The following is a 19138-nucleotide window of genomic DNA, read 5'->3' on the forward strand; positions in this document are numbered from 1 at the left end:
TGTCCCCTCAGTCCTGGAAATATTTTGCACATAGTAACATAGGATTGAGTCATGAGAGCTAATGTCCAGTATTTTTTTAGGCACAAATTTCAGTGGTCCTTGTGGCTATAAAAGAGATCATTTTATAAAAGTAATATTGTCATCACACATAAAGTTTGGATAAGTACAAAGTGAGAGGTTTTTACCAGCCCTGAGATGTTCCTCCTTTGATGATTTTGACTAGATTAAGAGGCAAGAATTTTAATTCTACCAGTCAATATGGTGGTGGTGGGGGGGGGAGTTTAACATACTAACAAATTAAAATATCAATCAAATTCTACTTCTAGGAAGAAGGTCTATCCTGCACACAAGTCAGGTATTTGCCTGTTGTGGCATTGGCAGCCTCAGGTTATCTTTTCCTGGTTCCATTACATATTTTATTTGGGTTACTAATTTTCCTTGTTCTGACTCTAGATTCATCAAGCACCTTTATATCTATTTTTTCTTTCCCATATAGCTTGCTTATTTGGAGAAAATATTCTGGTCAAAGCAAATGTTGTCTAGCCATAAAGTAGTGTCTCTGTCTTTGTAAATTGATTACTGTTCTATTTTTGATTAATGTGAATCTGACCTCAGATTCATTGTGTTGATAAATAGAAATGTGCTGAATTTATCAGCATAATATGATCTTACAAGGAATATGTCTAAAAGAATTATCTTTTAATGTTATCATTTCGCATAGCAATGTGCATAGCGCTGTTCTTCAAACTTTAATATTCTGCTGAGTCTTTCAGTGAGAATGGGCAACTGGGCAGTATGCTCAGTGTAGCCAGGAAGGGATAGGGGGGAAAGGGTTGTTAGGAAGCAAGACTACAGAGGGAAGTAACCATGGAAATTCAGATCTTGCTGCCTTAAAGGATAAGAAAGCCTGACTTACCTCAAAGGGGAATGAGGTGTTCAACAACTAACTACAATCCGAAGAAATGAAGTAGGATTCAGCCCAAAGAAGGGAGTCCCTGACATCCAGAACTGATCTTATGTTCACAGATATTTCTTGGTATTATTACAAAATGATGTGATGCTTGTACATAAGTCATGTTTTCCTCCCACTGGACATAAATAAACAGTTTCACACAGCATTCACTTCACACAAGGTCACCATTCAACACAAAACACCAAACATTCCCTTACTTTTCCAAATTGAATGGCTGTTACCTCTTTACTGATTTCAGCTTTATCTGACACTGTCCCCACCCTTCTGAGAGCACTCAATCCAGTATAACCCCTACTGCCATAGACCCTCCCCAAAAGTTCCCAAAGAAAGACTAAATCCTATACTAGGTACTGTCTTAGTGAGACAATCTACTCTCTCCATAGTGTGGGTTCTTGGTCTTGTTCTCTCAGTTATCAATAATACGTATGTTACTAAATCCCTGGGTTAAAGAACTCCATTCAGATATTGTTCATGCAAAACATCTAAATGTAAGTGAGCACAACTAATATTTGTCTATGAGTTTAGTGCCAGAGGCCTATGAGGGCATCAGTTATGGGAACACTTGTAACCCAGCCAGGATGCATAAGGAATGACCCCATAAAGAATTGCAGGTAGATCTGTTCATGTAACACTTCACAATCAGAAGAGCCTCCCTTTGATTATATCTTCCTCAAATCCTATTTTGAATTTGATTTTTTCCTTTGGAACTGCCCACTTTTAAAATCCTACTGTCTTTTGCTCACAGGTTCAGACCCTACATCCAAAGAAATCTGCTTGGATTAATTTATGAATCCAATTTACTAAAATTGCTCTCTTTTACTAGATTTTCTCATACAATTTTGTGATAGTTGAAAATATTGTTACAGGAGGAGTTAAGATGGCAGAGTAAGAAGGGGATCTTGCTTCATCCCTTGAACACAGCTAGAACAATATCAAATCATTCTGAACACTCAAGAAATTGATCTGAGGATACAGAGAACAAACTGTACAACTAGAGGGAGAGAAGAGACAGCATGGTGGAAGGTAGGAGGGACAGAGATGTACTTTGGGGGGAGTGCTACAGAGGGGAGAAGTCCTCACCATGGCCAGTGTGGAGCCTGGCAGGTGTAGCAGTGCTCCTATGGAGAAGGAGGGCAGTGTTGTCTTAGGATTCCCTGGGTCCCACTGGAAGAGACCATTCCTCTTCTTGCAGTTCATTTGGGAGAGGTGACATTATCTCTCAGGGGACAAAAGAGCCAGAGGGTGCTATTGAACTGCCCTGTTAATTACATAGAAGCAGAGACACCTGCTGAGAGCAGCTAACCTGGACACCAGCTTTTTGCTGCACTTTACTCTAAAATCCAAGCTTCTACACATTGATGTAACTGCCTTTATGGGACAAATCTGCAAGACCCTTTCTAAGAGGACCAGCATCGGTATGTGCCATGCCGGGTCCCTAAAATTTGGACTTTTGAAACTTAGCCTGGATGCCTAAGGGAAAATACAGGTGCACTGAGCTGCCGGTGGGCAGATAGCCTAGACACAGACAGGGCGAATGTGACAATCTGTGGGGCATTTGGGACATAAGAGGGAAGATTGTTCTCTCTTCTGTGAGAGCTTCGAGGACAGCATAGGTGTGAATGCCCCTCTCTGGGGGGAGACAGAGAGGCTGGCATCATTTTTCTCCCTCCACCTATCATCATGGACTACCTTCAATGAACAACATAGTGTCCACAATGGAGACCTGAGCCACTTATGCCAAGCCCCCACTGCCTGTATTGTGCAGGTGTTCTGTACTAGCGCAAGTGTGCTTGAGAGTCAGAGTGGCAGTGGCCCCCTACACCAGAAGACCAGCACAACATCCTCCCACCCCACCTATGCACACACCAAACCTACTCACCATAGACTGTTGAAAAGCTTCAGCTCTAGTGAAAATAGGATCAGGCCTCACACGGAAGACAGAGACCTAGACAAAATGCCAAGATGGAGGAATTCATCCCAAAAGAAAGAGAGGGTCATGGCCAGAGATCTAATCAAAACAGATATAAGTAATATGTTTTAAATTCTCGATCAGAATTTAAAACAGCAATCATAAAGATACTAACTGGGCTTGAGGAAAGCATGGAAGACACCGGGGTGTCCCTTACTACAGAGATAAGAGCCCTAAAATCTAGTCAGGCCAAAATGAAAAAATGCTATAACTGAGATGCAAAACAACCTGGAGGTAATGACCACAGGATGGAAGAAGTAGAGGAAAAAAAAAAAAGAAGTAGAGGAATGAATCAGTGAGATAGAAGATAAAATTTTGGAAAATAGTTAAGCTAAAAAGAAGGAGAGAAAAATATTGGACCAAGAATGTAGACTTAGGGAACTCAGCCCCCTCATAAACTGTAATAACATTTGTATCTTAGGAGTCCAAGAAGAAAAAGAGAGGGGAAAAGAGACAGAAGGTTGATTTGAGGAATTATAGCTGAAAACTTCCCTAAACCGGCAAAGGAAATAGACATCCAAATCCAGGAGGCACAGAAAGCTCCCATCAAAATCAACAAAAGCAAGCCAACACCAAGGTATATTATAGTAAAATTTGCAAAATACAGAGCTAAGGAAACAATCCTAAAAGCAGCAAGGGAAAAGAAATACCTAACTTATAAGGAAAGAAAAATAGAGTAAGCAGCAGATCTATCCACTCTACTTGCCAGGCCAGAAAGGACTGGGATGATATATTCAATGTGTTGAGTGAGAAAAATATGCAGCCAAGAATATGTTATCCAGTAAGACTACCATTCAGAAGAGATGGAGAGATAAAGTTTCCCAGACAAACAAAAACTAAAGGAGTTTGTGACCACTCAACCAGCCCTGCAAGAAATATTAAAAGAGACTCTTAAGTGGGAAAGAAAGATCAAAAGCAACAAAGACTAGAAGGGATCAGAGAAAATCTCCAGAAACAACAACTCTACAGGTAAGACAATGGCACTAAATTCATATCTATCAGTCATCACTCTGAATGTAAATGGACTAAATGCTCCAGTTGAAAGACAAATGGTATCAGAATGCATAAAAAACAAGACCCATCTATATGTCACCTCAAGAGACCTAAAGACACCTGAGGTTGAAAGTGAGGGGATGGAAAATCATCTATCATGCTAATGGATGTCAAAAGAAAGCCAGAGTAGCCATACTTATCTCAGAAATACTAGATCTTAAACCAAAGACTGTAACAAGAGATGAAGAAGGGCACTATATCATAATAAAGTGTCTATCCAACAAGAAGATCTAATTATTATAAACATTTATGCCTCCAACTTGGGAGTCACCAATTATATAAAATAATAACAAACATAAAGGAATTCATTGATAATAATATAATAACAGTAGCAGATTTTAATACCCCACTTACATCAATGGACAGATCATCTAAGCAGAAAATCAACAAGGAGACAATGGCTTTGAATGACACACTAAACTTAACTGATATATTCAGTACATTTCATCCTAAAGCAGCAGAATATACATTCTTTTCGAGCACACATGGGACATTCTCCAGAGTAGATCACATACTGTGTCACGAATCAGGCCTTAACAAATATAAAAAGATTGAGATTATATCATGTATATTTTCCAACCACAACGCTAAGAAACTTGAGGTCAACACAAGAAAAAATTTGGAAAGACCACAGATACATGGAGGTTAAAACACAGCCCATTAAAGAATGAATAGGTTAACCAGAAAATTAAAGAAGAAATTTAAAGATACATGGAACCAAATGAAAATGAAAACAAGACAGTCGAAAACCTTTGGTATGTGGGAAAAGTAGCTATAAGAGGGAAGTATATAGCAATACAGGCCCACTTTAAAAGCAAGAAAAATCTCAAATATGCAACCTAACCTTACACCTAAATGAGCTAGAAAAGCACAGCAAATAAAACCTGAAGCCATCAGAAGGGAAATAAAGATTAGAGCAGAAACAAATGTTATAGAAACAAACAAACAGAAGACAGTAGAAACAGATCAATGAAACTAGGATCTTGTTCTTTGAAAGGATTAATAAAATTGAAAAAACCCCTAGCCAGACTTAACAAAAAGAAAAGAGAAAGGACCCAAATAAATAAAATCATGAATAAGAGAGGAGAGATTACAACCAACACTACAGAAATATAATTATAAGAGAATATTATGAAAAATTATATGCCAACAAATTGGACAATCTGGAAAAAATAGATAAATTCCTAGAAACATGTAAACTACCAAAACTGAAACAGGAAGAAATAGAAAATCTGAACAAACACCAAAGAAATTGAATCAGTAAATCAAAAATCCCCCGACAAACAAAAGCCCAGGGCGAGATGGCTTCCCAGAGGAATTCTACCAACATTTAAAGAAGAGTTGATACTTATTCTTCTCAAACTGTTCCAAAAAAATAGAAATGTAAGGAAAACTTCAAACTCATTCTACAAATCCAGCATTACCTTGACTCCAAAACCAGACAAAGACCCCACTAAGAAAAGAATTACAGGCCAATATCCTTGATGAACATGGATGCAAAAATTCTCAACAGGATACTAGCCAATTGAATCCAACAGTACATTAAAAGAGTCATTCGCCACCATCAAGTGGGACTCATTCCTTGGTTGTAGGAGTAGTTCAATATTTGCAAATCAATCAGTGTGATACATACACCATATTAACAAAAGAAAGGATAAGAACCATATGGTCCTCTCTATAGATGCAGAAAAAAAACATTTGACCAAGTATAGTATCCATTCTTGATAAAAAAAAAAAAAAAACCCTCGACAAAGTAGGAATAAAGGGAGTATACCTCAAAATCATAAAGGTCATATATGAAAGGCCCCCAGCAAATATCATCCTCAATGGGGAAAAACTGAGACCTTTTCCTCTATAGTCAGGAACAAAGCAGGGATGTTCACTCTCCCCACTGTTATTTAACATAGTACTGGAAGTCCAAGCCTCAGCAATCAGACAACAAAAAGAATAAAAGGCATCCAAATTAATAAGGAAGAAGTCAGACCTTCACTACTTGCAGACAACATGCTACTCGATGTATAAAACCCAAAAGACCCTGACCAAAAAATTGCTAGAACTGGTCACAAGTTCAATGAAGCTGCAGGATACAAAATCAATGTACAGAAATCGATTGAGTGGCTAAAAATAACAACACAGGAAACAAGAGATGTTGGTGAGGATGCGGAGAAAGGGGAACCCTTGTAACACTGTTGGTGGAAATGCAAACTGGTACAGCTGCTCTGGAAAACAGCATAGCAGTTCCTCAAAAAGTTAAAAATAAAACTACATTATGACCCAGCAATTGCACAACTAGGGGTTTACCCAAAAGATACAAAAATACAGATTTGAAAGGGCACGTGAACCCTGATGTTTATAGCAGCAATGTCCACAATAGCCAAACTATGCAAAGAGCCCAGGTGCCCATCAACAGATGAATGGATAAAGAAGAGGAGGTATAGATGAAATTGAATAGTATTCAGCTATAAAAAAGAACGAAATCTTGTCATTTGCAAAGACATGGATGGAGTTAGTGTATTATGCTAAGCGAAATTAAGTCAGTCAGAGAAAGACATATCACTCATATGTGGAATTTCAGAAACAAAACAGATGAACATAGGGAAAAGGAAAAAAAGAGAGAAGGAGGCAAAACATAAGACAGACTCTTAACTATAGAGAACAAACAGGGTCTCAGGAGGGAAGGTGGGCATGGTGGGGGGAATTAAATGGGTGATGAGGATTAAGAAGGGCACTTGTGATGAGCACAGGGTGCTGTATATAAGTGATGAATCATTACATTCCACTCCTGAAACTAATATTACACTGTATGTTAACTAGGATTTAAATAAAAATTTGAAACATAGATCTTGGAAACTAGCCCTTTATCCGATACGTCATTTGCAAATATCTTCTCCCATTCTGTAGGTTGTCTTTTAGTTTTGTTGACTGTATCCTTTGCTGTGCAAAAGCTTCTTATCTTGATGAAGTCCCAATAGTTCATTTTTGCTTTGGTTTCTTTTGCCTTTGTGGATGTATCTTGCAAGAAGTTACTGTGGTCAAGTTCAAAAAGGGTGTTGCCAAAAAAAAAAAAAAAAAAAAAAAAAAAGGGTGTTGCCTGTGTTCTCCTCTAGGATTTTGATGGACTCTTGTCTCACATTTAGATCTCTCATCCATTTTGAGTTTATCTTTGTGTATAGTGAAAGAGAGTGGTCCAGTTTCATTCTTCTGCATGTGGATGTCCAATTTTCCCAGCACCATTTATTGAAGAGACTGTCTTTCTTTCAGTGGATAGTCTTTTCTCCTTTATCGAATATTAGTTGACCATAAAGTTGAGGGTCCACTTCTGGGTTCTCTATTCTGTTCCATTGATCTATGTGTCTGTTTTTGTGCCAGTACCACACTGTCTTGATGACCACAGCTTTGTAGTACAACCTGAAATCTGGCATTGTGATGGCCCCAGCTATGGTTTTCTTTTTTAAAATTCTCCTGGCTATTCGGGGTCTTTTCTGATTCCACACAAATCTTAAAATAATTTGTTCTAGCTCTCTGAAGAAAGTCCATGGTATTTTGATAGGGATTGCATTAAACGTGTAAATTGCCCTGGGTAACATTGACATTTTCAGAATAAAGAACTTATTAAACTCAACACCAAAGAAACAAACAATCCAATCATGAAATGGGCAAAAGACATGAAGAGAAATCTCACAGAGGAAGACATGGACATGGCCAACACGCACATGAGAAAATGTTCTGCATCACTTGCCATCAGGGAAATACAAATCAAAACCACAATGAGATACCACCTCACACCAGTGAGAATGGGGAAAATTAACAAGGCAGGAAACCACAAATGTTGGAGAGGATGCGGAGAAAAGGGAACCCTCTTACACTGTTGGTGGGAATGTGAACTGGTGCAGCCACTCTGGAAAACTGTGTGGAGGTTCCTCAAAGAGTTAAAAATAGATCTGCCCTACGACCCAGCAATTTCACTGTTGGGGATTTACCCCAAAGATACAGATGCAATGAAATGCCAGGACACCTGCATCCCGATGTTTATAGCAGCAATGTCCACAATAGCCAAACTGTGGAAGGAGCCTCAGTGTCCATCGAAAGATGAATGGATAAAGATGTGGTTTATGTATACAGTGGGATATTCCTCAGCCATTAGAAATGACAAATACCCACCATTTGCTTCAACGTGGATGGAACTGGAGGGTATTATGCTGAGTGAAATAAGTCAATCGGAGAAGGACAAACATTATATGTTCTCATTCATTTGGGGAATATAAATAATAGTGAAAGGGAATAGAAGGGAAGGGAGAAGAAATGGGTAGGAAATATCAGAAAGGGAGACAGAACATAAAGACTCCTAACTCTGGGAAACGAACTAGGGATGGTGGAAGGGGAGGAGGGTGGAGGTTGGGGGTGAATGGGTGACGGGCACTGAGGGGGGCACTTGACAGGATGAGCACTGGGTGTTATTCTGTATGTTGGCAAATTGAACACCAATAAAAAATAAATTTATTATTAAATAAATAAATAAATAAAAATAAATTTGAAACATTAAAAAAAAGAAAAGGAAAGACAACGTTTTACCTAAATTGCCAATTATAAAATCAGTTACTACTTTTGGAATGTCTTTTTCTTTTTATGATTTCTTTCCACTTTCTTTTTTTTTTTTTTTTAATTTTTATTTGTTTATGATAGTCACAGAGAGAGAGAGAGAGGCAGAGACACAGGCAGAGGGAGAAACAGGCTCCATGCACCGGGAGCCCGACGTGGGACTCGATCCCGGGTCTCCAGGATCGCGCCCTGGGTCAAAGGCAGGCGCCAAACCGCTGCGCCACCCAGGGATCCCTCTTTCCACTTTCCATCACTATCATTGGTTTATGAGAGAGCAGGCTGTCAGACAACCACCCCCAAATCTCTTGGAGAACAGTTCTTTAAATAAGAGCATAAATCCTATACACTAAACAGCTAAGTTGAAATTATATGTTAATAGGTTTTTTGCTATTTATGCACATGTGGGTGACATCCTGGTAAAGATTGGATTCAAGTAGCAGTAACTTGATTTGAGTCAAGTATTTAAATGTCCAGGATGGTTGTATTTGCTTTAAGATAACTTACATTCCATTCAGCTTACACAGTGAAGGTCGGGAGGAGGGGAAATGATGTTCACATAAGAGGTGAAACGCTTACAAGGAAAGCCTGTAAGGGTAAATATGTAAATAGCTAGAAAAGGGATTTTCAAAAATTCTTAATTTATTCATAGTTATTTAACAGTTTAGAATCTCTTAAAGCCTAAAAGGAAATGTTCCAAATGGTCAATGCTGGTTAATCTGATATTTTAGGTGACTTTTGTTTTAATTGAAGTACAGTTGACACACAATGTTACATTAGTTTCAGGTGTACAACATAGTGATTTAAGAAATCTATAGGTTATGCTGTGTTCACCACAAGTGTAGCTACCATCTGTCACCATACAACACTATTACTTTACCAGTGACCAGTGACCAGTGTCTATTCCCTATGCTCTACCTTTCATTCTCTTACCTTATTTATTCTCTAACTGGAAGCCTGCACCTCCCACTCCTCTCCACCCATTTTTGCCATTAGGAAATACACACTCTACTTTTCTACATTTTCTAGATTTTCTGTGCTCAGGATGCAAAAATGTTAATTTAATAACATTTGGATGGGCACTTTTTTGAAGAGGTTAAATTCATTTCCATACTGATGCACAGGTATCTATCTAAGAAGTGATCCCCCTTCTTGGTGTATAAATATGAAATTACTTTATTCAATCCATTTTAAACTCTCATAATTCATATTCTTAAATTAGATATCCATTTTAGGAGTAGGAATAAATATCTAAAATTTGTCCTTTTTAAAAATCCAGTTGTTTCTTTTGTTTTATTAGTATAGTTAAATGTACTATGGAATTTATTTTTCCTTAAGTGAAAGTTTGAAGATTAATCCAGATGGAAATGTATTGAGCCAAAGTGAGTTGATTGAAACGTTTACTATTTTCAAACTTCTTCCACCGGTAGCAAGTTAGTGGTAACATTCCTAAATGATCATAGTGACTAAAGAATACAGTAATTAATCTGGGACTCTAGGTCCCATGCCCAATGTAAATAAATCATAGCTTTAGGGCAGAAGTGAAATTCATTTTAAAAATTCATAATCTAACTCCTCTTTGAAAGATCATGATTCAGAGTACCACCTCTCCTCAAATGACAGTAGTGATTGACATAAACTTTTGAAAGAATTTATTATTTGTGATTATTTATAAAGCCCAATCTGATGTATTTTGGTTCTGTGTGCAAAGAAGCACATCGAGAGAGAATTTGAAGCTATATGACACATTGTGTGTTTAACCAAGAATTTCTGAATAATTTTAAAAGCCACTAAAAGCTATCTGGCCATCCATGTCAGAAAGTGGAATAAATTAGAGACTCCTTCCTCAGTGCCCATAAGGAATGGTCAGCCCTTTATTCTGCTTCCTAGCCTTCATATCTATTTCTCCTCTTCATCACTCTTACATTTCAAAAATCAAGGCCTTATTATGCACCAGGGGATTATTGGGAAGGCAGGTTAACCAATGTCCCTATCTCTAGCTTTATCTCCATCAGATTAACCCTCCATATGTTTGCCAGAGTAACATTCTAAAATACAAAGATGATCAAATAGCATTTTCTCAATGATTCTGAATGACCTCTCACAATATGTCCATATGCAGGGTGCGTGGGTGGCTCAGTGGGTTAAACCACTACCTTTAGCTCAGGTCATGAGCCCAGGGTCCTAAGATCAAGCCCTGCATCAGGCTCCCTGCTTAGCAGGGAGCCTGCTTCTCCCTCTCCATCTCCCTCTGCTGCTCTCCCTACTTGTGTGCATTCTCTCTGTCTCTCTCTCTCATAAAAAACCAATATGTCATATGAGACCATCATATCTGTCCCTCACCTGTGTCAGCCTCACCAATTGCTCCTCCTCCCAAGTGCCTAACTTACCAAATAACTTGAAGTCCCCAGATGCTCCATGCCCTTCAAAGTCTTTTATAAAAATTTTTATAAAAGAATTTTATAAAATTCTGTTTATTTGGATATAAATATTTCCCTCCAGCACTACTACCACTAGTCTGTCTAAAAATATATTCCTTGTCCTTCAAGAGTTGTTACCTCCTCTGCATTGGCATTCTTGTCCAACAATCCCATAAAACTTTCCTCCCTCTATCAGTCCCACAATAGTCCTTGAGTCTTCTCATCATCCACCTGTGAACTACATGAAGGTGGATATTTCCTTGAATGTGTTGCAGTATCAGTAGTTCTGAGCATCAGTTAGCTACATTTAATGAACATGTATTCAATCATCCTATCAATAAATATTTATTTAGCACTAAATGTGCCAGGCACGCTCCCAGGCACTGGGGATTCAGCAGAAAACACAAGAAACAGTCCATTCTCAATAAGCTTGCATTCTAGTAATTAGATGACTTACACAAATAAATTAGAAAATATCAAGTGGTGATTAATGCTACACAGAGAATTGAACCAGAGTGAACAGATTGAAAGTGACTGATGCTTCAGATTGAACGGTTAGAGAAAACACCTCTGAGATACTAACATTTAACTTTAATGACAAGTTAGCCATGGAAAAATCAGGAGAAAAGAATTCAGGACCTCCAAAATGAGGTAACACCTAAAGCCAAAGATCTTAGAAGGGAATGAGTTTGACATGTTCAGGAGGAAAACGGAAGCAATGTTACTAAAATATGGTGGCCGGTTAATCACTGGAACTTGAGTATAAAAGTTAAAGAAAAAAAACTATTAAAACTAACTTTAGTGAGGCACCCAGGTGGCTCAGTTGGTCAAGCCTCTGACTTGTGGTTTTGGCTCAGGTTGTGATTTTTGCATCTTGCAATCTAGCCTCACTCCACATTGATGCAGTGTCTGCTTGAGATTCCCTCCCTCTGCCTCTACTCTCACTTGTGCAGTCACTCTCTCTTTCTCTCTCTCTCTCTCAAATAAACAAATAAAATCTTTTTTAAGGGGATCTCTGGGTGGCTCAGCGGTTAAGTGGCTGTGTTCATCCCAGAGCGTGATTCTGGAGTCCCAGGATCAAGTCCCAAATCAGGCTCCCTACATGGAGCCTGCTTCTCCCTCTGCCTGTCTCTGCCTCTCTCTCTCTCTCTCTCTCTCTCTCTCTCTCTCTCTCTCTGTGTCTATCATGAATAAATAAAATCTTAAAAAAAAAACTTTTTTAAAAAACCTATAGCTACAATAACTTATTAATGGATATACAATAAAAAGGAGTATAAAGTTAACCCTCAAACAACCCAAGTTTGAACTATACAGGTCCATTTACACACAGTTTTCCATAAATACAGTACTGTAAACATATTTTCTCTCCCTTATGATTTTCTTAATAACATTTGGTTTCCTCTAGTTTATTGTGACATTACAGTATATAATACATAAGAAAATATGTGTTAATTAACTCTCTATTGGGAAGACTTCTGTTTTGAGAGAGTCAAAAGTTTTGCATGAACTTTTAACTGTGCAAGAGGCCAGTGCCCCTAACTCCCATGTTGTTCAAGGGTCAATTGTACATTACAACATCAAAACCATAAAATGTAGGTGGGAAGAATGAGCAGGGAATAGAAGGATAGTTTTTGTATGTGATAAAAGTTAAGTTGTTATCAGCATAAAATGGACATATCTAACTACAAGAGATTTTATGGGAAATTCATTCATGGTAACTGCAAAGCAAAAACCAATAGTAGATATCCAAAAGACAAAGACAAGGGAATCAAAGCATACTGCTGTGGAAAATCATCAGTTTACAAATTAAGACAACAAGGGAGGAAGAAAGATGTAAGGGAACCATAAAAAACAAAAAACAATAAGATGAAAAAAATGAAAATAAATTTGGAAAATACCATGACTGTTTCTTATATAGTTAAACGTATACTTACCATAAAACATAGTAATTCTACTCCTAGGAATGTATCCAAGAGAAAAGAAAACAAATATTCATATAAAAACATGAACTCACCTGTTCATAGGAACTGTATTCATAAGAGCCAAATACTGAAAACAACTCAAGTGTCTATCATCTGATGAATAAACAAACTGTGATCTGCACAATCTACATAATAGATAATCCTCAGTGATACAAAGGAAGAAATAATTGATACCTGAAACACTTGGATTAATTTCAAAGCATCTGAGTAAGTGAAAAAAACAAACAAACACAAAAGACTACATGCAGTAAGACTGCATTTACATAAAATTCTACAAAATTCAAATTGCCCTGATGGAAAACACCTCAGTGGTTATCAGGGACTGAGATAAGGAGAGAAGAGCATTTGCTTCAAAAGGGCACAGGACAGTTTCTAAGATGATGGAAATATTATAAACCATCACAGTGATGCTGGGGGCTTCGTGAACGGATCCATGTGTCAAAATTCAACCGACAGTATACTTAAATTGACTATTATCCATACGTCGTACATCAATGAGATGGATTTAAAAAAGGTACATAGACATATAAATCTATGTAAACACTGCTTGGAAATCAGCTTAAAGCTTACTTTAATACATAATGATTATTTCAGAAAAAAACATGTTTTAAGTTTTCCAAGTTTCTAGTTCCCTGGGGTTTCAAAGCAGCTCAGTTTCTCTTTAAATAAATAAAATAAACAACCAAGAGAATGTCCCAGGAGACCCTAACTTTTATAATGTGATTAGTTACTTCCAATCTAATGTTCTGTGATTGCAATAATAATAATTAAACTTTTCTTATGCCATAGTCCCAGGTGCCATTGTAAACCAAATCTCTGAAGAAGAACACAAAATCTCATTAAATTTCAGTTCATCCCATTGTAATCATTTTAATATAGGCAGGGTAATGTTATTATCTGAAGAGAGTAAATAAAGGCGGTTATATGTAAAATCAAGTCACAGTATACCTGATAAATGAACAGGGGTGACCCAGGTAAATAAAATTGTCACCAAGGGTGAGAGTTAGACAGATGTTTCAAGGAATGCAAAAATGAAATCTTCTGACAATCAGGATGGATCCACAGAAGAAATGGAAATTCACTGAATAGACAGGAAGTCACATTCCCACAACTAAAAAAAGAAAAAAACCCAGCTGAGATTTGGGAAGTCCGGGCCACTTTTGGCAGAGATCCAAAATAGAAGTCAGAGGACCTGCTCTAGATTCAGGTGTGTGACCGCTGCATTCACCACCAACCCCCCACCCCCCATTCTATCCCTCTTGACAAGAATGTGCTCCAGAATCCATAGGACTTGAAACTCTGAGGAATATCCTCAGGTTGACATACACTGGACGTGTCACATGAAAGATGACAAGATAATATAACACTAGGACTCATTCCTAGTGTAAATAGAGACTTAGCTTTTCCTGTGGAAATTCAAAAAGAATGGAGAAAAATCCACAGAGGTAATGAAGAAGGACAATTTCTCATTCAGAGGAAGAAGGATGGAGCACTGAAGCCAAAACTGAACAACCATTCGGTGTGGTTTTGATTAGCTACCTCATGGGGAACGGTCTCAGATGAGGACAGATTTACACACAATTCAAGGCTGAAGCATCACAGAATTGAAAGAATAACAGAGCGAATGCAGCAGGAAAACAGCCAGCGTTCCAGTTTCCTCGCATACTCGAATAGAGAAAATACCAACTGTGCCACAATCAGTATGATGTGAGTATACTTTATTATGCAATTATCCATATTTATATGTTAAATAGTTCGAGTCTCTCCTCGAGACATGTAAATTTGTTTACATGTATAGTTTATGAATTAAAGTGTAATTATGGCTGTCCCTGAAATGACAGTGATGGCAGCTGTCAAGTATGATAGCTTTACTGTAAGTATGTAAATGAAAGTCCTTAATGTACTTTGGTTGCAATTAAATTTTGTCACGTTTTACTGACAGCGGCAAAGATCCCAAATTACCTCTTATCCCCACCCCCACCACATCGTAGTCCTTTTCTGTTCCTCCTTCCCCATCCCAATGCTCTTAACAAACATGTACCGAACACTAAGTATACATACATCACGGGATATAGAGGCCCTAGCTGAGGACCTCAATCTGTCACTGTCATTATCTCCATTTTACAAAGCAGATGGTTAAGACCAGGATGCTTAGGAGTCTCATTAAAGATCCAAAGCTATAAGTGGCCAAAGGAGAAAAAAAACATAGGTTCTCTGATTCCAAATCTGCTATGATTTTTCCATTAGTCTACATTTTTCTGACTGAATCTGGAATCTTGAAATGTGCCATTTAATGCCACTTTTCAAAGATCCACAAATGGTAACGAAGAATAATCTTCCCCCAAAATGAAAGCCTTAACTTGGCAAGGTTACAGGTAAATTCTTAGACACAGATTGTCATAATCCAGAACCTTTCCCCCTGGACAGGATGGGCTCTAGAGAGGTCATCTGGAGAAGACCAACACAAAGCCAGCTTGCTCTCCAGGATCATGAAGTTAAGAGACTCTCCAAAGACAACAATGTTGCATCTCTAGTTCTTCTCAGAGTTTATTTGGCCCAAATACAGCAGAATAGAAAGCTCTCGATGCCATTTTTCCCATTCATATGTGACCCAATGACAACCATGGCAAACGTAACTGTATTTGTCTTCAACTATCTTGGAATCTTGCTGAAAAATGGCACAATGTTTCTGCAGATCCCGTCTTGTCTAACTTTTACAACACCAGGAGGGAATCAAGCTCCTATCAGGACAATCAGAAACTAAATACCCAAGAAGAAAAATGGAGGACTTTAGGGAAGTTGGGAAACAATTGGCTAGACAAATGGAAGCAACACTGGAATAGATGACAGGCAGCTGCATGAGAATCCACATTCGTCCTCTTTAACACCTGCTAGTCTCTAGTGTGGTCAGTAAGGAAGGTGGGAGAGGGGAAAATGAAAGGGAATTTCAAAGCATTTCCACTTGTCCACATATCATGCTCTATTCTATTTTTATGTTATATCTCAGTAACATTAACACGCGTCCACCCAGACTTGGTCATGCCTTTTTCTGCTGTAGTAATTAGTCTGGAAGTTTATTACCTGGGTATAGGATAGTGGGAGGAGGGGTGAATATCATAATATTTATGATGGAAGCATACCTACTGGTACCAAGGCCCTATTTCAATAGATCACCCTTTTGAGGTCCTTCGATAACTTAAAAGCAGTTTATTTTTGGAATTAATGAATCATGAATACAAAAAAAAAAAAAAAAGAGCAACTACGGGGACCAGAAAAAGTCACAGCAAACTTTTCAAATGGAAATCCATTCAGAGAAGATTTTTTTTTAAGTCTTTAGGGCAAAAAAGGCTGCTATGAATTACTTTTCTTAGAGAGCATGAGGAAAATGTCCTACTTTCAAGAGGAACCTCGTGGGCTCCAAACCTGTAGGGATCCTAGCTCTTGTTCATAAATTAGTCATTTTAACATAAAACTAAAAGATTAGTCACAAAATAAAATACCAAAGGACAGAACTTCAATTGAATTAAACAGGCATGTAGTAGATATTCACCAAAATTGAGCAGTGTTCCACGAGAAGCATTTCAAACACCATCCATCTGCATCCACTTTCTTGGACTACTATTTACAATAAATGTCCAAATTGCTGAAAGAATATAAGGCAAAGTGCCCTATTTTAGAGAATCTGTAGGAATTCCCAATCAGGGAATGGGAGGGAAAAGATTTGTTATTCTTCTGGATGCTGCCATACACACAACATTGCAAGGAAGAAAGATTATTTTCCGAAAAGATGTTTTTCAAATGTGTGAAATAGGTTATGTAGATTATGAACCATACATCATACACCTACTTGCTCCATAACAGAGTAGACATCAAAAACTCTTTACCAGGGATCCCTGGGTGGCGCAGCGGTTTGGCGCCTGCCTTTGGCCCAGGGCGCGATCCTGGAGACCCGGGATCGAATCCCACATCGGGCTCCCGGTGCATGGAGCCTGCTTCTCCCTCTGCCTATGTCTCTGCCTCTCTCTCTCTCTCTCACTGTGTGCCTATCATAAATAAATAAAATTAAATTAAAAAAAAAAAAAAGAAAATGTGAACTATTAAAAAAAAAAAAAACTCTTTACCAGTATAAGCAATAAGAATAACCTATGCAGCCTTATGAGAAACCGATTATTAGTACATCCAAACAATGTGGGTACAGCCATATATCACATTGAGACTCACACAATCCCAATAATAAAAGTGAGGGGAGACAAATGCAGGTCAGATTCCCTTTCTTTGGACTTTCTTGGTTTCTATTCTTTTATGTGGACTATACCTGAAGGGTCAAAATAACTCGGGGGTGGGGGGGAAGGAACTCAACTTTTATTAACATTCCCTTGCACCATTTTGCAAACTAACTGGCTGGATTCTCTCTTCTCATGCACAGAACTTAGCTGGGAAAATAGTAGATCAAGAAGAAAGAAAGAAGAGAAGAAGCACTGGCTCAAAGACAAAAACCATTGTAAAGACCAGAGTTTAATGGGACCGTGGAGGTAATTTCATTCAATCAAAAATTTTTAAAAGGAGAATACTGAGGTTAGAGGAAGTCACATAATCTATCCAAGGTCTTATGTATAGGAGAGTGAGTAGCAGCATGAAGTCACTCTTGACTCTTCATCCAAAGCTTTTACTACCTCATCTTTAGCACTGACATCGAGAGTTGAAAACTTACTGAACCTCATTTTCATCTCTATAATTTTTTTTTCAGAGACGTGCTGCCCAGTAGCTATTGCATGTGATGGATGTGCAAAATCAGTCCAGAGTGACTGAATTTACGCTGACTGCCTTCCCTGTTATCCGGAAGCTTCAGATCTCCCTCTTTGTGGTCCTCCTGTTTACTTACATGCTAACTCTAACAGGAAATACTGTCATCATTTCATTAATATGGGCTGATAATCGCCTCCAAACCCCAATGTACTTCTTTCTCAGTAATTTGTCATTTTTGGACATTCTATACACTACCTCAGTTACCCCAAAGTTGTTAGCTTGTCTCCTAGAGGACAAGAAGACCATATCTTATGCTGGCTGCATCACCCAAGTATACTTCTTTTTTTTCCTGGGGACAGTGGAGTTTATCCTCCTGGCAGTGATGTCCTTTGACCGCTACGTGGCCATCTGTAACCCTCTGCGCTACACCGTTATCATGAACAGCAGGGTCTGTCTCCTGCTGGTTCTGGGCTGCTGGATAGGGGCCTTCTTTTCTGTGCTGTGCCCAATTATTGTGGTCTCCAGACTGCCTTACTGTTATAGGGAAATTGGTCATTTCTTCTGTGACATTGCCCCTTTGCTGCAGGTGGCCTGCATAGACACTCATTTCATTGAGATGATAAACTTCCTCTTGTCCTCCTTTGTCCTCCTGACCTCACTGGTATTCACCATCGTGTCCTACACCTACATCATCTCTACCATCCTGCGCATCCCCTCAGCCCAAGGACGTCAGAAGGCCTTTTCCACCTGTGCTTCTCACATCACGGTTGTGTCCATTTCCTATGGGAGCAACATCTTCATGTACGTGAGGCCCAGCCAGAGCCATTCACTGGAGTTTGACAAAGTGACAGCTGTCATGACCATAATGGTGACCCCTCTTCTGAACCCCTTCATTTATAGTCTAAGGAATGAAAAGGTAAAGGAAGTTTTGAGAGAAGCAATCCTCAAAATTATGTCCTTATGGCACAAGAGAACTTGAAAGGTTTTTTTCCTAAAATGGCTATTTTCAACCCTGGACTCCATGTGGATAACAGCATGCTTGAAGACCATAAAATTTGTGGGAAGATATAAAAAGGCTTCATGCCGCATTAGATATAAAGTATTTTAGTCAAGATCCAGAGGAAGCAATTCAAGCATAGAGAAAATAATACATTTTAAATCTATGAATGGACCATATCACACACAGAATATCATGAATTAATTTAAAATACTTAAGTAAAGACACAGAACATACATTTTAAGCCTGGATATACTACTTTTTTATCATATGACATTTACACTATCTGAACTTTTGTTTTCTCATTGGCAAAGTAGGAAATATTTTACACTTTTCCTTTCTCTTTTTCTTATTATAGGCTTAATCTAAATGGTCTAAGAAATCCAGCCACAGATAATTTTA

General features: G+C 38.3%; 2 protein-coding genes across 2 annotated transcripts in view; one reads left to right on the forward strand and one right to left on the reverse strand.

Annotated features, from left to right (window-relative positions):
• The window catches only part of LOC121500517 (olfactory receptor 8B3-like), a 172474-nt gene that overhangs the window by 70582 nt on the left and 82754 nt on the right, over positions 1-19138 (reverse strand). The gene's annotated exons all lie outside the window — the stretch shown is intronic.
• LOC121500878 (olfactory receptor 6M1-like) lies at positions 17771-18718 on the forward strand. Its single transcript, XM_041772991.1, has one exon. The coding sequence runs from the start codon at positions 17771-17773 to the stop codon at positions 18716-18718; it is 948 nt and encodes a 315-aa protein (XP_041628925.1).

Source organism: Vulpes lagopus, chromosome 10 (assembly GCF_018345385.1).
Source record: "Vulpes lagopus strain Blue_001 chromosome 10, ASM1834538v1, whole genome shotgun sequence".
NCBI lineage: Eukaryota > Metazoa > Chordata > Mammalia > Carnivora > Canidae > Vulpes > Vulpes lagopus.